Source organism: Nesoenas mayeri (genome assembly GCF_963082525.1).
Source record: "Nesoenas mayeri genome assembly, chromosome: 12".
In the NCBI taxonomy this organism is placed as follows: Eukaryota; Metazoa; Chordata; class Aves; order Columbiformes; family Columbidae; genus Nesoenas; species Nesoenas mayeri.
This window is the reverse complement of record NC_137547.1, coordinates 12,644,988-12,668,017: the sequence shown is the minus strand read 5'-3', so window position 1 is coordinate 12,668,017 and position 23,030 is coordinate 12,644,988. Positions and strand designations below refer to the sequence as shown.

At 44.7% G+C, this 23,030-nt stretch overlaps 1 protein-coding gene across 1 annotated transcript in view; it reads right to left on the bottom strand.

The window, feature by feature from the left end:
• The window catches only part of NECAB2 (N-terminal EF-hand calcium binding protein 2), a gene marked incomplete at both ends in the record, with an annotated part of 82,589 nt that overhangs the window by 22,608 nt on the left and 36,951 nt on the right, over positions 1-23,030 (bottom strand). Inside the window, one exon of the mRNA XM_080352199.1 lies at positions 19,903-20,011. Coding sequence (XP_080208325.1) covers positions 19,903-20,011 — 109 coding nt within the window. The remainder of the gene's footprint in view (positions 1-19,902; positions 20,012-23,030) is intronic.

Genomic DNA, 23,030 nt, shown 5'->3' with positions numbered 1-23,030 from the left:
ACTCCTCCGCTTTCCTCCCAAATATCCATCCTGGCAACACCCCCGTGAGGTATCCAGTGAAGCACAGGAATGTGTTTGTTCTCATCTTCTCAGACTAAAAATTTGCACAATTTCTAGATGGATCAATTGTCCCAATTCTGACCTCACAAAGCACCCACAGAGCTGTGCACAGTTCCCAGCTGGGACTCCCTCCAGAAAAGATTGCACTTGCTTCTTAATACATGACCATTCAGTTTATGTAACAACATGCCTGGGGAGTAAAGATTGCTACTAATCTCTTTGCACTTCAGATTCCCACACAATTATTAGTGCCGTTCAAGCACTGGAATGATCTCTTAATAATATTATATTTTATGAATCCAGCTGTTTCTTTAACTAAACTCATCCCTGCCCTGTCTGACCTGTCAACATAAGTGGATTAGGGAAAGAGATGTTTTCAATACTGCTTTCATCCTCCCGCAGCCCTGCCCCAGGCTCTGAAATCATCCCAACCACTTGCCTGTGGCCTGACCCACAGGACCTGGGCTCTTCCCTGCCTCCATGACACAAAGCTTCCACTCGCTGCTGGCCCTCTCCCGGGATGTGACATCCTTCTGAAGGGATGACGCACGATGAGAAAGCATTAATTTGGGATTGTTCTTCACTACCAAGGCCACGCTAAACCCTGTCATCGAGGATTCACGCCACAAAGCACAGTACCTTCGGAGCAAGCTGAAGTACTCAGGGAAATCTTGTCTCTGCTGAAATCTTTTGCCATCTCCTGCAGCAGGCTCAGACCCTGTGTGGGCAGAGCAGCCTCGCTGGGCTGTGCCTGGCAGCAGGACGGGGCACAGGCTGCATTTCCCACTCAAACAGCACTATAAAGCATTTTCTGCTTTAGAAGAGAGATGAGTTTAGGAGATTTATCTTTCTCTTTTGGTTCTGCTTGAGAAGATGGCTCAGACATGAGGAAGAATTTTTTTGCAATGAGAGTGGTAAAATACTGTCCCAGGTTGCCCAGAGAGGTGGTGGATGCCCCATCCCTGGAGACATCCCAGGCCAGGCTGGACGGGGCTCTGAGCAACCTGAGCTGGTGAAGATGTCCCTGCTCATGGCAGGGGTCGGACTAGATGATGTTTGATGGTCCCTCTTCCAACCCAAACTATTCTGTGATTCTATAAGACACAAGTTCAGGGACTGGGCTGACCTCTCCCTACATGCACTTCATCCCCAAGGTGCCAGGTACAGTATGGCTAAACAGAAACGCACATGTGTGTTGGTGATTTCTGGGGAGGAAATTCCCCAAATTCACAGTGCCATCTGTGCCAGGGTTCTCCCCAAAAGCAGAGCTGCAGGTGACGGTACTGGTGACCCCTTGGCTGCCTCTCCTGAGCTGTGGAACCTGCTGGGTGCTGGAGGCGAACACGAACACCTTGATCCTGTGAGATGCCAGCTGCCAGAAAGGTGCTAACCGGCTTGTCTCACGCTGTAAAAGCACATGTTACCAAATCACACACCCTTTGGGGTAACCAATGTCTGTCACAGCTTAAAAAAGTCGTCTCTCAGCTCACACACATTCGCAGAGCAGGATACACAGTGTGGAAGCTGCTGGCAGCAAAGGCGCTGGCACAAGCTGCAACCCAAGCTGCAGGTAGTATGTGCATCTCTCTGCAAAATGAGCTTTTGCATTGCTTTGTCTTAATTCCCACAGAGATAAACCACCTTTCACAAACCCCAGATTACTTCACTGAATCCTACAAACCCCACCAGGGATGCCATGAGCTAAATTTCCCTGACTTCCCATTCTCCTGCAGAAATCCACTGAATATGCAGGTCGCAAACCCTACCCGAAAGAGCCGACTCCTGACCGAACAGTCCACAGTGCTTTGGCAGCAGTGGTTGCTAACCCAGAGCCTCAGCAATTCACAGGCAGAGAAAATTCAGAAAGCAAGAAGATGCATTTCCAGCACCGGTACAGCCCCATGCCCACCTGAGGTCCACAGCTGGTCTTTCACCAAAGCTCTCAACAGCACCAATAATGTCAGGCACACTCACAGGAGGAGTTTTTTATGTCAACATCACCCACAAAGTGCTTAAATAATGTTTTTCAGAAGCCAGTTAGTGTTTATAAACACCTACCAAAGTGATTATGGGTTTGCAGCTAGGGCATATCACTGAGAAAAAAGAAAAATCCGTTATTGCTTTCCACGTGGTTTTGCATTGTAATAATTGATCTGCTGCTGCCAAAAATGGTCTTTTATTTCCTCACATCAATATTACTAAACAGTGCTCGAATGTTAACTTGGCTGAGAAGCTGCTTTTAACTTTAAGCCATCTTGCATGAAGAATAATTCCAATTAAAGAAATTACTGAAGTCATAAACTGACAATAAAAGATATGATAATATTCAAATGGACATTTATCAGGAGAAATGAAAGGGCACTTGAGCAGGACTCACAGCATTTCCTGGGATGTTTACATCCCACAGGACCGTGCCTGTCAGGAATGTTGCGGAGATGCAGTCACGTCCTAATTGGTGTCATGGGGTTTTTGTTGGCCAGCATGAGCCCTGCATGGCTGGACACGCAACACCAGAGAAGGGCACTACCCAGTCACAACACCATTTACAAGTTGCTCTGGCAGTTTAACACTTTAGTAACTAACCAGCCCATGGGTTCCTGCCAGTAGGATTTTTTTGATGGAATAAATTCAGGATCTGGGTTTCAAGTCTCATGAAATGGGAGGTGGCTACTTCCCATGAACGCTGCCCTTCAGCAGAGGTGTTTGGAGTGGTCACATATTGTGAAGCCCTTTGAATTTCATTTCAAACATTTAGATGAGCATTAGCTACTAATTTTCTTTCAGCTGCCAAACAGTCAACCTTCCCATAAGACTCGATGAAATAAAAAGAAAAATCACAAGTTGTTCTCATTTTTTCCAGGAAAAAAAAATCAGCTACCAGAACACTTCGCTGTGAATTAGCTTTTAATTTTAAGCATTCTTACATTAATAGTATGACTAATTAAATAATTTATTGAAGCCATAACCCAACTAAGTATAATATAATAATTTTCAAGTGAAACTTTAAATTAAGAGATCATTAAAGACTTCTGTGTTATACAGGGGTTTTTTTTCTGCATAGTGGAGGCCGCATCTATCAGATTACTATCCAAAACAAAAATCTTTCTTACATCAAAGTAGAAAAATAAATAAATTCCAAGTCTTTTGGTTTCAAGCCTTCTTCTCTGTTTTTCAGCCAATGAAGCTGTGACGTGGAGAAGCACAACCTTGCACCCCCATTCTTGCTGGGGATGTGCACCCTTTGAGATTACTTTCCAAGGCAAAGATCCTCCATTTGCCACATGGGACCTAATTTCTCTGACAGAAATAGGAGCAAAACACCAGTGCTCAGCTTTCAACCTAGAGCATCTTTTGAAAAATTAGAGTCCAAGCCATAAACTAATTTGGCCACATAAAGGACTGTTTATTGCTCACCACCCACCATCGTTTAAATACACTGGGATAATTTGACCAGATAAACATATTGGCAATAGGGAAATAGTTTTCCCTGCTGGTTTGCATCCAACTATTTCAAAGAAAAAGAAAAGTCCTCAAAGCGTGATACTCCCCCCTCATTCGTGGGAGTTTAAAGAGCAACAACCGTGCTGTGAGAGCATCTCCTCAGTGGGCTTAATTAAGTGATTTTGCCCAGGGAGTAATTACTGCCACACGAGCAGGAAGAGGCTGCCCAGAATAACCACTGTGCCTCCTGCACACTCCAGAAAGAAACATGTTTCGCCCTCAAAAACCCCACCCAATGTTAAAATGTGAGCAAGTAGCTTGATGAGCGCCTGAGCTAATGAGGATCCCCAGGAAGTTGCCTCTTTGCCCTGCCACATCCTTGATTGCAGATTATCCAGCAGATGGGCTTTTATCAGAGTTGCCCCTGTACTGACTTTCTGCTGTTTTTCCATGGGTTCAAAGCACTTATAAGCTTTTTCCTCTTCTCTACTTGCCTTCCTTGAAACACACTGCCATTTTTGAGATTTTCTCCCAGAGAAAGGTGAGGTGGCAACACCAGACAGAGGGCACATTGTAGAAAAGGTGTCCAACAGCCCAGGGATTACAAACTCAAACTGAGTATTCCAGCAGCCAGATCTCTAGGTGGCTGCTGGTCCCCCACATATCCTGCAGTTCTCAAGTCAGAAGATCCAGCTGCATTGATTCAGATCAGCCCAACACTTTGAGTGAATCAGTATTTTTCCAGCAGGAAAATTAAAAAAATCTGAAAATTTCCCATAGTTATTTGCTTTAGCTTGTAAGAAGCAAGCCCAGTGCAGCTTACCCAGACAGCACCCCAGGAGTTCTTCAGGACTCAGCATGGCAAAGCCAGAGCTGTCCTGGTCCACTGCCAGTGACAGTCCCGCTACTAGGGACTAGAGTCCTGCAGAGGTTCCTTCAAACCAAAATGGCCATGAGACTACTGCCTAGCATCTCTCTCTCTCCTTCCCAGCATCTCTCTGTTTTCCAGGCTTCTCTTCAATCATGGAATCAGTTAGGTTGGAAAAGACCTTTAAGATCATCAAGTCCAACTGTAAACCTAACACTGCCAAGTCCACCAATAAACCATGACCCTAAGTGCCACATTTACACATCTTTTAAATACCTCCAAGGATGGTGACTCAATCACTTCCAACCACTCAACCAATTATAGAGAGGAGCAGGAAAGTTATGAGAAGACTGGAAAGATAAGGTGAAGGAGTGGAGCATGAAATTCCCTCCTTCAGTTCCAGTTCAGCCAAGGAAAGATGTCCAAGGCTCTCCCAATAGGCGGCACAATCAAGAACATAATGGGAATTCAGAAGTAGCTAATACATCAAAGTCTCATTTTCACAGCGTATTTCTCATGCAAATAGCTGCCTGGATGTGCTGCTTGAATGCCACTCAACACCTGATCGGCTTGAGCTGAAGATAATAACCCTTTTACTTGGGCAGATGAAAGGTTTGCATCAGCAGCCACATGGCTTAGTTGCTTCACCAGCACAGAAAATGGAAGTTTCTTCTGAAATAATGTTCTACTTTTATTTCTATCTTCAATTCACAGCTTTGGGTTTGCTACAAGGCTTCAAACAAACATGGAAACAAATTATCCTCTAGCATTAGCCACCTGCAAAACTCACTTTCATTTAGGAAAGACTAAAAAACATGTGCAGCTGGAAAGTATTATTATATCTGATGATACGCCTTCTAGTCCCAGCAGCAACAGCACTGTGTTATCTCAACAGCTCAGAAGTGGAAAATGTACATCCAGATGCCTACTAAGGGGTCACAGATGGTCACTCTTGATCATTAGTTTCTGAACTCAAAGAAGCATTTTTACACAAGCCCCAGAGCGAGAGAAATTATACCAGGCAGAGCAAGAGAAATACCAAACACTGGATGCCAGCCAGGAGTCGAATAACTTTAATTCTAAAGAACTAAGCGATTTCCAAGCCCATGATCATTCTCTTCCAGAGAGCCCTGCTAAATCCTTTCTGAGACCTACTCAAGGACCTCCTTCACCTGCCCACTGGCTTTAAAAAGCTCCACTCTTATGGTATGAAGTAAAAAAGGACTTCCAAAATTTGAGATGCCACATGCAAAGGAACAGCATAAACCATATGCCAAGGCTGTCCACAACCAGAAGTGCATCCAGCCAGCTTCAGCTTCCAATGACAGAGGCAGACAAGTATTCACAACATATGTCAGTTTTGGCTTTAATTTCCTGAGCCACAGCAAGCTGGCAGTCAGGGCTCTGGTGACCACCTGGCTCTTACTTTAAAGGATGGTCTTTATCTCTGCTTCCTGCATGAAATAAATTGAAAATATACTTTGCAATGCACTTCAGCAGGAATAATTCAGAGGTGCATATACTGGTGCAGGCACATGTGCCCTGCACATGACTCAGTACAGATGAGAAATAGAGTGAGCAGCAAGTCTTAAAAAAACAGCAGGGATTATTCATTCAGCTCTGCTTTTTCCAGCAGGACAGAAAGTACCACCTATTTAAATACCTAGAGTGGATGGCTCATTTGCATGAGCTGAGGCTGGGTTCACTATTCACTCCAGACAGAGGTTTCCCCCTAAATTTGTGTTATATGAAACAGGAGCGTGTTTGCAGAGTCCATATGGATCACCACTGGAATGTTTCCGGCACTGGAGCACAACGATTTACATTAAAGCACCTACAGGGAATAGCTCTCACAGGGGCTCCTGGTCTTCTCCAAAGGAAAACTAACAACTTTATTCTTCCCTTGGCACATGTTCCATCATTGAGCATTTGGGGAGCACAGGAAGAGGGTCTGAAAGCCCAGCAGTGAATCATGTTTTTCTTTGAAGTGCTAGTACCACAGAGAATAAAAAAATAGGGACAAAGAATTGCCCAGAAACAGAGAGAAGGAAAAGGAGAATTTTGTATTAAGTTTTCACATATAGATTTCGTATTACGAAGAGCCTCATCATCTGTGCTGCATGATTGGGGATTATAATGGTTTCTAGGTACTCTGGGAGACAGTTTCTTTCCTCCTACTTGCCCTTGCTATAAGCAGGATTTTGGTTCATCCATTGCTTTGAAGGCTGTTGTCCCCAAAGACGTTTTGCTCACCTAAACCCAGGGTGCAGCTCCTTCCAGCTCCTTGCACAGCTTTACTCTAGACTTGGGCAGATGATGACCACGACAGGGGAAGTTTCACTTATTTTCTACAACATATGGCCACAGCCACTAATGCTGCTCAGCAAGACAGCAGGTGAGCAGCGGGAGGACTGCACAGCAAACCTTTATTCAGACCCATTGAATATTAATATTTTAATATTAATATTTTAATATGGCTTTCTCTGGCTCCTTGCCTCGATAAGCCATCTGCATTCTCATTGATACAGACACTGCCCAGATCCAGTTTTGAAACCATAAGACCACATTCATTGGAAATGCTAGCACTCAAAGTCATGCACTAGGGCAGCAGAGCCCTCATTGCAAGCCAGTTATTTGGAAAACACTGATTTTTCAAGGTAAACTGAACTTCAATACAAACAAGCACACAGCAAAATTGGCAGGCTCAGGATAAAACATACTCCTTGACTCACATTAATTGATGGCCAGGACAGACCTGCTGTGCCTGCAGAAACGCAAACAGAAACCAGAAGGTCCTGGTTCCCTGCTGAGCACTGGCAGGTATGGCTGTCACTGCCCAAACCAGACAAAAAGCATTTCAGCTATCCACATCTGTGGTTTCAGCATCACCAGAGATTAGGTGACCTTCTAGCGTTATGGGGAAGATCAGCCAAAGACCTTAACCCTCTCCTCCTTCTCCTCCCCAACGTGGAAACCCCTCAGCAGACCTATGAGTGTGGCTGGTGGCTCTCCCAGGGACAGTCACATCCACAGCCAAGTGCCACATTGCCTTACAGCCACCGCACAGCCCAGGGTGCAGGTAGGGTTTACAAGCAGGTCTGCTTGCTGGCATCCTTCCCACCGTGTCAGAAGATGCCGAGTTGAGCTCGGAGCAGCTTTCATACCTCAGCAGAATGGTGCGTGCCTTATGAAGGCTATTCCAGCTCTGATTGAAAAGGAAAAGGGGGAAAAAAAACCCCAAAAGAATGGTTAGCACTGAATACTAACTCCTAATTGATTTGTCATAATGTCAAATCCCAAAGGTGGGTGGCACACTTTGGGGAGCAACAGGTCCAAAGGAGCTTGGACCTGCTCCAAAAAGCCTGTGACAGCCAAGTGCAGATGTCCTGCCTGGCAGCATGTTGCAGAAAGGAGGTTGTCATAGCACTTGGCGTGAGCAGTAATTAGGGATGTGACGGGAAGACATCTCTTCTCTAAGCCCATGACCCGCAATGCAACTGTATTTTCCTTGTAGCAGTAATAAACCTCGTAAAAAGTAGGTGAAGAGGCTGTTAAACCTGCTAAAGAGAACCTCTGAAGTCCAAAGCCATCAAAGCCGAAGTACAGACACAGAAGCCAAAGGGATCTCCGCCCCTGTGATTTTGTCTTGGCTGCTGGTCTTCCCTTGTGGGATCCATCCTCGCCTGTCCCAGCAGAGCCCCTGACCTCAGCCACGTTTTCACGCTCACTGTCCTTGAGGAAAGGTTTTTGGTGTGGATTTTCCTGGGTTTGGAAAGGGAAAAAAAAATCTTCTGCAATGATGGCTTACACTTTTTGGAGCCTCCTGCAAGTGACCTGCTGGCCCCATGGGCCATGTGCCCCGTTCTCCTCACCATGGCCAAGGGGAGTGCATGACATGCAAGGGATGAAGAGCAGAAAGTTCACGTGTGCACCACTGGGGCTTGGTTTGGCAATAACACCTGCTAGCAGCAATATTCCCTCTCTTGCTTGTAAGCAGCTGATAAAACCCACCTGGGCACTTTGTCAGGGCGAGGAGGATTAAGCACCCCTCATTCGTAACATCCTCTTTCTGCAGCACAACTCTGAGAGTTTCCATTTGCTTTTGGAGAATTGACATCTACCATAGAGACCATTACAACATAGCTTATTATCTGCTTAGTTTGTCATTTTTAAAGACTCCCACCTGCTGCTCTATTTCAAGGCCATTTCAGCTCCTCACTCCCTTGGCATATGGATTTATTCTGCAGTCATGGGCATTTATGAAGCATTTACAACATTTATAACACCAGCCTGCCCTGTGCAAGCCTCCATGCAACCTGATTTCCTAACTACAGCTGCAGGCAGGTGTCAGAAACAGGACGGTGAAGACGCCAGTTGTCTCTCCCACATCCTCAGAAAGTCCCAGGCTGCAAACCATCTCTGATGCAGTCTGGATGCTTTATTTCATCAGTGGTTTCAAAAACACCAAATAACATTTTCTATGCAGCAAAGTATTTGACAGAACAAAACATCCAGCTCTAATCATCAAGGCCACCAAGGAAAGTGACTGAATATGGATAAAAATGAAACAAATGTTCTTGTTGCTGTTGGAAAAATATGCTCTAAGCTCTTGCTAGTTAAAAGAAAAATAAATGTCACTTTGAAAAAAGGCACCTGCGGAGTACCAGACATTTGTTTGTTCATTCATCACCAACTGCAATATGGCATTTTGGGCTGTCAGCTGGTGCTAGACTGTCTTGCTCTGTCACACAGCTCTGGAGCTGGGGTTTGGGTACCACCAATGAGCCGGGCTCAGCATCACTGAGGCTCTGCCCTTCCTGCCCTATCGCTTCTAGAAACCAAAAATACAGCATAAAGTTGCAATTTTTCCACAAAGCGCTGATAATGAATCCAAATCCCCAAATTCTGTGGAGTGCAGGAGAAGCCCAAGGCAAAGAGGTCCCACAGCTGCTCTCCCTGCCTGTCCTCCACAAGCTCAGCACCTCCATGTCCACAGCCACCTGTGGCAAACACAGCCTTCTGCAACTCCATCGTGGGCAAGGGCAATTTCTTTTTCCCCTCTCTCTGTATCCAAATGAGCCACACAGGATCTGCATGTTAAGAGCCCACAGAAGAAAATTTTGGGTGATTAAGGCATGCTTCTCCTGTGTATCTCTTTGTACCTTGTACATTTCACAGTTTATTAAGAATAAACAGCGTCTTCTCTCTTTGCTCTGACAGAGGTGGACAGAACCTCTAATCAGGCACTTGCAAAAGAAAATCTCTTGAAAAGCTCATAAAAACTCCAAACAAGATGACAACACAATAAAACACCTGTTTACAGTGCAATTGATATCCTGAAAAATATATCAATGCAGCACGCTGATTTACTAAGCTTAATCCAACAGTTGGTTTCTAAGCACAGTCACCACCTTAAATAAAACAGACATTTAGTACAGTACTAAACATGTTCGAGTCTCTACGTGTGCCAGATCACTAATAAATTGCATCTAAACCCTCATCTTTTTAGGGAGAGGTGGGGTGGATGACTTGATCTTGAAAATATCACTCTGCCCACAAGTACATCAAAGGAAAGAGAAGGCAGGTTTAATTACAGCCTACAAGTAAGTTAGCTGCTAGGAGGGGTGGCAGTCCCAAATTTATTAAGTTGCTGGTTATTATATACACACTTGAGGCCGGTGTGTATATACACTGGGCTATACCAGCTATCATTTAATTTATTCCCAAACAGTGCCAGGCAAAACTAGGACTATAATCCTCAAACAGGGCCAGGGAAAACTAGGACTACAATCCTCAGAAGGATGGGCTGTACATTCTGTGGTCAGCACAGAGGTGGCACAGGTGACCCCTTTTGCTCTCAGGGTATTTCCAACAGCTCTGCTTTGGAAACACAGTAAGATATTTTTGGTGCTATTTTCATAATTTTTTACATTCCGGCATCCCGGTCCCGTGCAGAGCCCGTACCTCTCAGCCTGCATCCTGTGTCACAGCCCACATGTAAGCAGAGCTTCTCATCTCACATAAGCGTCTCACAAACTCTAAGTACAGCAATTGCGTCTGAGCTAACAACGCATCAATTTTGCTGCCAGGCGTGTTCAAGTTGATCAGCCTCAAAATAGACCTTTAAATACCAGCTGTTTGTGATGCAATTGGACTGCTCCATAATGTCAACTCTATTGCTGGGATAGTTATTGTAACTGTTTTGGCTTAGTATAATATGGATTCCATCGGGGAGGGGGCGGGGCAAATTTTTTTTAGAAGTAGAAAGAAAAGAATGGTTTCAACCTATGATGCTCGTTTATAAAATCATGACCTGGCCCTCTTGCCATAGAGTGCTCGATAGAGCGCTTTAAAATAGAAAGAAACAAAAGGTTTTTCTGGATGGGCTCCCATCCTCTGCTCAGCCTTTGAGCCCATGAGTGCTTTCCCAGTCTGGCCAGTTCAATAATATTTTCCCAGCTGCTTTGTTAAAATCCACCAACATCCACAAGCACATTACAGCATTCAGACAGAATCGCGACATGCACGCCCTGCAGCGGCTGCAATCAGAGCAGCTCTGGGGTACCACTCGCTTGCATTTATGCAGCATCTCTGTTTCTCCGAGGAGCAGCTGGGGGACCTGGGGGGTTCAGCCTGGAGAACAGGAGGCTGAGGGGAGACTTTATCACTGTCTACAACTACCTGAAAGGAGGTTGAAGCATGAGGGGGTTGGTCTCTTCTCCCAAGTAACAAGTGATAGGATGAGAGGAAACGGCCTCAAGTTGCACCAGAGGAGGTTTAGATTGGATATTAGGAAAAATTTCTTCATGGAAAGGATTGTCAGGCATTGGAACAGGCTGTCCTGGGAAGTGGTGGAGGCACATTCCCTGGAGGGGTTTAAAAGACGTGTAGATGAGGTTCTTAGGGATGTGGTTTAGTGCCAGAGATAGGTTAATGGTTGGACTTGATGATCTTGAGGGTACTTTACAAGCAAAACAACTCTATGATGCCAAGCAGTGACCGGAGTGGCTCAGATCATCTCCTCACCAAATACCACCGCAGGGAACTTGGAGGCCCTTGCGAAGCCACCACTGCTCTTCAAGTGCCTACCATGACAGGGACAAGAACAAGATACATGTGTGAATCCAGTGATACACCATTTATAAAGGTGGAAAAGATTTATGCATGCAGAACAGGGACTGGAAATCACTGCCTGGATTTTGGAGGGGTTTGGTGGTGGACCCTGCAGGGCTGAGTCACCCAGAGAAGAGCCACTTGCATCTGTTTGACTGAACGCCCTTGTCCTGCTGACCCATGGTGCTGGTGTCCTCGTCTTCCCTGAGCAAGAGAGCTAAGGGACACAGTGATTTTTCACCTTCACAGGAGCAGGTTAATGGCACTGATAACTCTCTGTGGCTTGCACTGAAGCAATACTCCAACTGTTTTCTCATAGAGACAAACTTCCCTTCTTGGCCCTCTCATTTCCATCAAAATAGTCATTTATCCATGTTTTTAACCTCTTGTTATTTCTTTTACCTCAGTTTACAAAGCAAACCATCAAAACAAATTCCTTCGTTATTTTTTGGGAGGGGAAAAGAGTTTATTTTCTTTTTTTTTCCTTCTTCCCCCACAAACTGCCAACAGTATGAGTCACTCAGAAATGGGCTTTTTTGATGAATGAACATTTAACATTTTGCCTATTTCTACTTTATAAGGAAGCCTGGACTAATCTAATTCGTATTTGTAATCTCTGTAATATTGAACTGCAAAAGAGACAGGGAAAAACTATACTGTTCTGAAACCAGCTGAACGACGTGCTAATTGTCAGAAGCAAATGGTAAGACATTGAGAACATGAGTTAAAATTAAATCAGCTTCCTCCTTCTTTTAGATTCTGTGAGTATCTTGGTTGTCACCAAAGTTCTATGTAGGAGAGGAAGAAATCAGGGCAACAAGCGTTCAGGTTTGGATGTGTGACACACAACTAGTAAAAGAATAGTAAAGCAAGAAATCCCTGTACTCTGTGCCTGTATTTTCCCAATATCTTTGTTTCTGATGTATTCTCTTATCCCGTCACTGAAAAGTGATTTAAAAATCCTTTCCCCAAATTCAGTCCCAAGGCAGACAGCTTGTACTCTATGCACAGTCATTCAGAAAACACACACAGACAATTTTGTAAAACCAGAGGTTAAAATAAAGCACTACAATCTCTTCAAATGCTTACATGACTCGAACACAAGCAGCTGATTAGAATTAAATAGCTTAGTCACTTTTATGGTTTCAATGCAAAATCTTGGTATCTTTCCATTCCCCAGAAAAGGAAACCTCTGATGCAGAACGGCCCTGCACAGTCTGAAAAAGAAGCCGCCAGGCTCCAATCCCAGCAACAAAACCCTCCAGTGTGATACTTCTCCACTCCATTTGCACAGATAAATCCTTCCCAATCCTTGCCCTCTCAGTAAACCCCATCCCGCGGCTCCCAGCTCCAATCTGCCTCGCTGCCAGATTAAACAGGCTCCCTCCGGGGATCCCGCTGAGAGACTGCCTGGAAAAACACCTGGGAAACATGATTAGAAATAGAAAAATGTTCTCAAATGTTTGTTTAAATGAGTTTCTTCGCAGGTTTTCCAGCTTTGTGTTTCTCCCAATGACCTTCCCTGCAAGTTGGTTTTTTTTTTTTAAAACCTCCTTTTCTTTGGTGAGCCTGAGATGTTTTATAGCACTATCAGCACACAGCTGCTGAGTACCAGCTTTGACATCAAGCATTGCTTCACTTAAATGAAAAGTAGAGCACAGTATAGCACAAGTGACATGTTGGTACAGAGAAGAATAAGCTAGGACTCAAAAAACTTCTTCCACAAAACCCACCAAATGCCCAGGCTCTCAAGAGCCAGAAATTAGAGCCAGACATATAATTTTTGTGTAATCATTTTGTCCCTTTCAGAAGAGACAAGAACTCTCTTGAATCAGTTAATCAAAATCTCAACTGATTATACCATCCGTAGTTTGTTTCCCAGAGAGCTAATTGAGAACATTCAATATTCAAAAATTAAGTTGATTTCAATGAGCACATCCATCTCCATAGCGTGGGCTTCGGCTCCCAGACGAATCCGGCACTTCACTGAATCAGGTTTCCAATGTAAATAGCCAAGATTAAGGAAGGGAGTGGGAAAAAAAACAGGAAAAAAATACTCAGTCATAATCATAATTGTTCCTTGCCCAAGAAGTAGAAGGACTTCATGTTCAACTTTGAGAGGACTGGACTGCAGAGGCCTGGAGAAAAGCACAGGCAGCATGAGCTGAAGCCCACAGTAAGCTCTATCAGGTGGAGTCTCTCCACACCAAAGGCCACCAGACCAAACACAGATTGTGAGAAGGTAGAGCACCTCAGAGGGTGAGAACAAAAAGTGAGAACAACAGACCTTTTCCACCATAGGAAAGTAGTTACTGGAGCAGAAGAACCGCAGGCTGCTGCCTCATCAAAGGTACTGAAGTTCTCCGGGTCTGGAGCAGGGCTGTGTGCTGGAAAGAGCGTGTGAGAACCTTGTGTTCACTTGTGGTGATGTGAAGATCCATTTCTGCACAGGCTATCAGCTAGAGCACAGGGTGTAACTTTAACTAGCACACATCAAGCTTCCTTGCAAGGTGTTTGCTGCTTGCTGTTCACTCGGGAACAGATTTTGAGCTGCATTGCTCTTATACAACACCAAACCAGGAGTTTTCAGAGCTCCACTGAGCCAGAGACCTGCAGGGCAGCTACCAAGACATCTTCCTTTAGCTCCTCTCATGGGCAACAGCATCAGCCTGGACCCCAAACTACACCAGCAGCACCTTGCAAACACCTCCTCCTACTCTTTGGGTGCTTCTCACCATTGCAGAACATTAAGTGCCATAGCCGCAGGCACTGGGTATTTGCACAGCGTCTGACATAAACCAATTTTATTCTCTAGGTATTGATGCAAAGTAACAGGGAAATAAAACTCATTCGTGCAAGCTATCAGCCCAATTTTGAGAGCTTCTGGCCCCACAAATGCCCTGGTGATGTTAGCAGAGGGTAGAAATTAGACAACAGCTGGGTGGATTTCTCCCAGCTGGGTTAGAGGAGGAAGGGGCTGGGGAGGCCAGGCAGGAGGAGCACACGCTGCCATGCTCCCTCCCTCTCCTTAGAGCCTGGCACCGATGCTCTGCACAAAACACACACAAAACCAGCAAGTGACAACTGCAGGAGAGAGCTCACTCCTGCTCATATCCCTCTCTAGCGCTAACATGATCTTAACAGCTTCTCCTACACAATTAACAGCCAGTGAAATAGAGACCTGCCCCTCCTCACTTGCTCTGCTTCCATCAGCCTTAAGGAAGCAGCGCTCGCAGTCAGACCCTGAGGAGCAGCTGTCATACCGTGCCAGCCTAAATCTGGACCCATCTCCACCAGCTTCACTTTGCCAGGCAGCAGGTTGGCACTACCAGCATCTCTGCTTGGGACTGCAGCTGTTTAAACACTCCGGATGGGGCCAGGTGTGCCCCACCTCCCTGCAAAAGCCAGGGTAACCTGAAGCTCCCACTCTGGAAATGGCACGGCTGTGCCAGCACAACATGTTATGGGCTGAAATGTTCCACTTCACAGCAGGACTAATTAGCACAGGCAGAGAAGTTCATCAGCATCATTGCTTGCTTCAGGGGGTGGCCTTGCGCAGCTCTGGGGTTGAGCACAGCACTCAGGTTGGTGGCTGCCCTAACTGGAGCCCATGATATCACTGCACCCTAAAGTGACCTCAGATTATTCCGATTTATCATACAGCTCCGTGTGGTATCTGGGCAGCTGAGGGACTGGGAAATCGTGTTTCTAGGAAGGATGTTGTTCAGCATCTGAGGGTTCAAGTTTTCTCATCCATCCCCCATCACTGCCCCTCTATGTGCAGCCCCACATAATCCCCACCAAGGGCAAAATGTGGAATGCTGCTGAACATGGTACAGGCTGGAGAACCCCATCATCTTCAGTTCTCTATTTGTCACAATCCTCCAGCAAAAGTGATAGTCTGGGGAAGCTGTGATGGACTTCTGCGAAGAGATACTGCTTCTGTTAATTATCCTACTTGCACACTCCAACCTTTTCTAGTGTTTGTCACTGGAGAGAAGAGCTCATTTAGAGAGAGGGGAGAAAAAAAATAAAGCAATTAAAAGAATAGCTATAAGCCTTGCGAAGAGATAATAAACGACAGAGCAGCAGAATGCTAATGTCATGTTCTTAGCTCCTTGTGAATGGACCTGTACAACTCCTCGGAGAACTCCTGCTCTAGTGAGATCTCTCCCCAAAGGATTGTCCTCTGCAGCTATGAAAAGTCTACGAGATGTTAGAAAAGGAATTTTGAAAATCCCCTGCCAGGACTAAATTAGTTTGTCATTGGCCGTGTCTGACCTGCCCCTGCTTTCACAAGGACTGAGGGGTGCTTCTTCCACACGAGGGGATGCAAAACATGGATAAGAACTGGCCCAGGGAGCTGGAAGAAGATGGAAACTGTGGGTCAGACAGAGCAAGTTTCATCCAGTAGCAAAGTAACATTTTGAGAGGGTTTCATCTGGTCATTTGTGACCCTAAATCTGTCCGACTTTCCATTTGCAATGACTTTTTCCTTTAAAAAGTGATACATAGCTTTAGAAAAGGTAAGGAAAGTTGTAGATAATTCTGCAAATACAACAGGATTTCCCAGGTGAATGTCAATCTAACATTCTATAAAGCCCTCATCCACCACTAAACCAAATATATATATATTTAAATGTGTGTATACACATAATTTGTGCAATTCCAGCAGCATTGATATTAATAGTAACATATCATTACCTTCCCATTAATCTTCAGGCAGCTCCCTATAAAGCACTGCTGAAACCTCCTGAAACAGCCGCTAAAACCAAGAATGAAAAACCGCCTAGCAACATCTTGCTTTTGCCTCCTGCTCCGGCTGGGAGGAGGGAAGGAGGGCAGCCAGCATGAGCAATGGAGACAAAACATCATTTGATCACCGTTTTTAAGCAACAGCAGGTTATGAATATGATTTTGGCAAAGAAGGGATTGAAATACATTTTGCACGTTCCTGTTGCCAGATGAACTAACCAGTGATGATGGGACTTACAGCGCAGCTCTCATACCCTGTCATGGAGATACCTGGTGATAAAAGCCCAGGGCAGGCGCCTGGAGCCCACGCCCCACATCGTGTCACATCATCAACCTCCTAGAGACACTTCCCCAGCAGTCAAGAAGAAAGGAGGAGCCTCATTAATACCCCTGGGCTATTTTGGGGTATCTCATTTCAGTTCAGCATCCTCCTAACCACACCTTGCTGCCAAGGAGGGGTTTTACTGGAGGACTGTGGTTCCAGAAACAGGACCCAACTTCCCAGCCACAGCAGCACAGCTACTCCTGCATCTGTAACCAACCTCATCTTTCATTCGTCTGCCCAATTTTTCTCCTTTCCACCATTTTCCCAACTAAAGCAAGTCAAGAAACCGATACAGACATTAATTTTGTCTACTCCAGTAAGGCAGTTCCCTGCTCCTAAAAATACTCCAGGAAATTGAATCAACATTTTGTAATTTGGCTGCTAACAGCAATTACTAATAATCAGCAGGAACATAATTTTCTTCATTTTCTACTCTAGCGGTAATGTAATTTCAATAGCAAACTTTGTTTTGTGCACTAAACAAACATGATGTGCAATAAGATAAAGACAGAGATACAATGGATATCAAAAACCAGGTTTAAAGATAAATAAACTTAAATCAAATAGCTAATAATTGACATTCAAAGAGCCTTTTGAAAAGACAAAGATAGTATCGCTCCTATGTTCCCCTGTAAAACAGAAAAAATGCAAGCTCCACTCCACTCCTCTTGCTCGGTGGCAGCAGCACTCGAAACTGCAAACCTAATGCTTGGGCATGTGGAGGCTGGAGGCAACATCCTTCCTGCCCAACCTCCTACAGACTTGCTGGTGTACTGTGCGGAGAACAAAAGGCAGAGCAAGGTGAAGAGCACACACACAATTGGAAAGACTCTGCTAGATGCAAGACTGCAGTCACGCAAACTACTGGTTTCATGTGAAAAACACTTCTGCACAAGGAAGCCTGGCTCTGAAATGGGTTTTCTGGCGACTGAAAGAGCTCTTGCAAACAAAAAGAGAGGAATATTTTCTTCCTCAAAACTGATAAATTTGCTGTGAGTGTCTATGCTTTCCAAATCAATAAGCAAGAGCCAATTTGGTGCAAGGATTTAACTTGGAAGGCTGACCAACTCATGGCTTTTTCTTTCAGCCAAGAACAGCAGATGCTACACTGCTCTGTGTGAATATTGGTCTCTAATGGGTATTGATGACTGGATCAAATCAGCTTAGCAAAAGAAAAATGCTACTGAATTGTGAGGATTCTTGCCATGCTCAGGAGCTGCTCAGCAAGACCTCACTCGCCGGCAGCACTGTTGCATGACACTTAGAAGTTGCACATGTCCTCTCTGTCCAGTTTCGAAGACAACCCTTACTAAAGGTCAGGGTCAAGCTGCATGTTCTCTACAATCTCCAAGCAAAACTGGACTGCAATCCAGCTTCCCATTTCAAGAAGGTCAGGAGAAACCTACAATCCAGCTTCCCATTTCAAGAAGGTCAGGAGAAACATCCACACACCCTCAGACACCCCAGCTTACACATCAGCCGTCTGCATCCTTCCAAAGGCCAGATGAAAGTTGACAAACTCAGGCAATGCTATAAATTACTTTAGATGAGAGTGCAGATGAGCACCCAAGACCCAGATTTAATAGAGAGCCCATCCAGGAGCATCACCTGCAGCTCAATAAATAGACCCACAGAGCACAAGGCAGCATCTAGTGTCTATTAAAGAGGAACAATTACAAGGGAAGGATCATTCTCAGCTCATTTTAGTAATAAGATTACTGAAGTTCCTTTGATTAATTATTCAGTGAATAGTATCTATTAAGCTGCTCTTTGGCATTTCTGATCTTGGAATACACTTTGAGAAGTACATACATTGGAAAGAGGGGATTTAGAGAAACGTCACATTTGCTTTGCTTTCAGAAACATCATTGGCAGCAGTCCCTGTACCAGGTTGATGAGTTTTACATCTGCTGCTTTGGTGCCAACACACTATAGAGTGATCGCTGCTTTCCAGGGGATGTTTTGGATGGGTGGCAAAGCGGCAGCACTCACGCAGGCAAGACTTAATCCACCTGCTGCCAGAACGCTTTATAATTAACCAGACTATTATTTTTTAAGCACTTACAGTAAGACTTCTCATTTGAAATTGGATTCTCTTTTCATCTGCTTTTTGGACAGATTTTTTTTTTCTCTCTAGAGGAACAGGAGTCACACTGGAATATAACTCAAAGCTGCTTTTCATTTGTATTTCCAAACAGCCTAAACTACTCAGGCTTTTGAAGACAGGCTCCTCTTGGAAAGAGAAAACCCACCAGTCGGCTGTGTCCTTTGTGCTGGTGCCCGGCACCGTCAATAGCTGCTGGCAGGGGGGGTTCCCACCGAGCCCTGCTGACTCTACGGCTTCATGCCAAATCCAAACACCGCAGGTGCCAGACACTTGTCGGGGGTTGACAAACATCTCAGACCCCATGAAAGGCAAGGGCAGTCAGCGGGAGTGCTGAGGGAGAGATGGCAAAAGGCAGGTGGAGGGGCTGCCAGAGACTTTGTCACCTTAATTTGACAGCTCGGCACAGCCTGCAAAAGCTTGATCCTCAGCGAAAGCAATCAGCTGCCATATCTAGTGTTCAACTTTGATGCAATGTAAAACAAAAGCACACCTAGAGCTCTCCTCTGCCATCATGTTCCCTGCTGCCACTGCAGCTGTGATGCAGAAAGCGCAGTGCTGCTCATGGACCCGTCCGCTCGCCCTTTCTGCCTCACCTGGGCTTTGTAGGGACAGAAGTACAGCCACATTGGGCTGCTTGGATCCAAGCAGAGGCAGAGCATCTGCAACAGCAGCTGCAGGGCTTGGGCTGGCCCCTGTGCAGCTAAATTCCACCTTGAAGAGAAGGGGACACATTTCTTTTAAGTGCTAGAGCAATCACTGCACCAGGGGATATTTTCGATGGGAGGCAAAGCAGGCATGGTCCAAGCGCAGAGGACACAGAGTAATCACAAAGACCACAAATCATTCCAGCTTGTTGTGTGTAAAATAGCTGGATAGGACAACGTTTACAGACATTCACACAGTTACCTTTTATAGCACAGTGAAGCTTTTAGATGAAGTAGAAAAGCTGAAGAGCCATTGAAACGCCCTCAGGAGTAAAACTAAGCATCATTTCAGATGCCATAATGATAATGTTGCACTAAAGAAAATGGTCTGAAAAAATACACTAAGTGAAAGGGAGTCATAGTGGCCATGACGAGGAGACACAATCCAAGCAGAAATGGAGATTTTGCAAAGTTTTGCAAGGCAAGTTGCATCCCTGCAGCCTCTGGGGGGCTTAGCACTGCTGCTGCACGCTAATACAATGATCCAAAGTCTCTCTGAAATGAGAGAGTGTCAGTACAGGGAACTTACTTGGTGTTGTCCGAGTCAATGGTATGAAAAAGCTTCTCAAGTTCTTCTTCATTGAGTGTTCCATCAGAAAAAAAGGCCTGGAACTCCTCCAGAGACAGCTTCCCATCATCTGCAAACAGCAACACAGCCACTGTTAGGGAACGGGCAAAGCAAGGGACACGATTGAAAAATCAAGAGTTATGTTCAAATTTAAAGATTCAGAGCAAAAACTATCTCGAAGTGCTTCTGCTGAACTGGCCCTCAACCAATGCAGAGATCACTGGGTAGGGGATGTGACCCAGCAGCTCTGGACATGGTGAAGCTGTGTTGCTCCTGGGTATGGATGCACTGGCTGTTAGCAACTAATTGGGCTATTAACCCAAAGCATGACTCAAACCCAAAGGGGAAAAGCCTGCAGGCTTCATCCTAAAGCTGAATTACATTTAAGAAATCATGGAGCATTTTGTCTACCATATGTTCAAATGATGCAGGATACTCATTAAGGGACATATAAAAGAGCGAGGGCTGGAACTAATGACAGATCCAGCAGCACCTTTTGCCATCCTCAGCCAGCTGCATCTTCTCAACACAGCGCATCTCCCTGCTCTGGACAGAGATGCAAAACAGCAGCTACCAAGCATAACAAGATCCATCTTGCTTCAGTTGTCAACTGTTTAAACACACAAGGACTGTGTCACCTTAATGTTGTGTCTTTACTTCTAAAGGGACCCGGTGACGCACGAAATCCATCTGCCCAGCCATACGGGCTACAGCTTGCCGGGTGCCTCTTGGCAAACCTACCAGCACGTGAAGGAGTCACAAGACAGAGGTTTAATAATGTTCTCCTGGGCACCTAGAGAGGAACTTGCTGTAATTTCAGCAGCAAGCTCCAAGCTCATCCTCAAACGTTTATTTTGATACAGGCCCTGGCCAGAAGCGCACAGGCACTTTAACAGCCCCATCTCCAGTGGTCCAGAGACCCTGCAGCCAGTCAGTGTTCGGGGGAACTTGTTTCTGGTCTTACCTCAACGATTGAAAAATAACATCCAGATTTGAAAATTCTGGCCATACACTTTGCATATTATTTTATATATTGGCCCCAGCACTAATTTAACACTAGGCTTAATACAGTCTACTTAAATGACCACAAAATTTAAAAAAAAACCCAAACAAACAGATCAACATACAAGGGAATATAAGTAGGACTCCTTTGCAACATTTGCTGATGATGTGAAAAAGGCTTACACTTAACTGTTAAATCTGGAACCTTTCTCTGTGTGCTATGGACAAGTACAGCACATGTTTAAAACCATAGCTGAAAGTGACAATATCTGGAGAAAGCTCCCGTGAAGTTCAGTAATAAAGCAATGGGAGAGAGGCAAAAGAAACTTTGAAGAAACTTTAATTTACTTCTTGTTTCTTGTTCAAGGCACTGACACTACTCTGGTGTGCAACAGTGCCCAGGGGGGGAATAACTACCCCAGGTCATGTGTTATTAAGAGGCCTTCCATTCATATCCACAGAAGGTTCGTAGATTGGAAATGCTGCCTACTTTGTAGTAGGAGAATGTATAATATATTATTTAATCAAATCAATTATAAACCTTGTTTTTTCTCTTTCAGGAAATGAAGCTAGAGGACAAAATTAGTCAGCTTACCACATACACATCAATATTTCTTCCCCAAACTGTATAAGTCTGCTGCTCCTAAAACATATCGGCATTGCCAAATGCTAACCCAGTTTCCCTTGTCTGACAAAGACAAATTTAGACCATTGATAAATGGAGTCTAAGATGTCTATTTAATTGGCAATTACGAATGGAACACAGCAGGAGAACAAAATCTACAGCAACACTGGGTGAAAAGGGTATCATTTTCAGAGCACCACAATGGCTATAGAGAGTGCTCAGCTGCCTATATTGTTTTTCTGCATTCCTTCCTCAAAACGTGACCACTTTGCAGCAGCTGGGGTGCAGAATACCCATGCACAGCTCAGAGGAGGGGTCCTAGATTTGCTGTCTGCTTCTGATTAGGGAAAACTAAAGCATCTGTACTTGAACAAGTACCTATTGCTTGAAGCATCCCACCAGTGTCACCTGGAGGTTAAGCCAGTGGTGACACCCCTTGTTGAAAGAGATAAAAATACCATTCTCAGAGCAAGAGCCCCATCCACACCATCCCTCTCCACCTCTGCACATCACACAACTGGATGAGTTGCTCCTATTTATATGGTATCCTTGCCAAGATCAAGGTTTGGTTTCTTCTCATCCTGACTGGCAATGAATATATGTCTTCAAGCATCATGATCAAAAAGATAAAAGAATTTCTATCCCATGAGGACTAAACAGTTCTTTATATATGGGACACTTCAGTAAACCTTAAACCAGTGCTTGTTCACCTCAAATTTGTCCTTCTACTCAGAGGTGAAGCAGCATTAAATTCCCAGGAAAGTCACATAAATCAACACACAGACAAGGAGAAATGGTAAGATGAAGTGATTTTTCAGGAGACTTATCCAAATTTCAGTTTGCTCACCTCTGAAAGGCATAAAGGTGTTTTTAAGTTGAGGGGAAAAAAAATCCTTTATGTAGTTTATATATTATTACTTATCCCTTTTATTTTACTCTTGCTTGACTTTTTTTGCGCCATATATACAGGCCACATTTTTGCTGCAACTTCTGAAACCTCAGTGTTCAAAATCTGAGCCAAAATGCTGCTATGACTCCTATCTAACAGCCTGTGGAGTTGCAGGTGAGAACAGGGAGACAGGTACCAACTACTGTGACAGGTTGAATCATGGAAAACAAGCATGCACCTAACTTTCTGTGGCATTTAACAGCCCAAATTAATACAGGGTGAGCAAAGGATCTAGAGAAACAAGGTGACAGTGAACTTTCTTTCATTTTTTGTTGTTTGGAGACCCCACAGAACTGGTTAGCCCTGGCAGAAATTCAAATAGAAGTACACATGTCACTTGTAAACAGTACTTGGGCTTGTTATCCCCCAACAAACACCACCACAAAGTACCAGTCCACTTAAAGCTGATCGTTATTTAATACAAGCTTGCATAGTTCTCTGCAAACACACAAAGCAAAAGCCTTGCAGAGTAACGAGATAATCGTTGAGCTGCATATCTATAATTGTGAACCA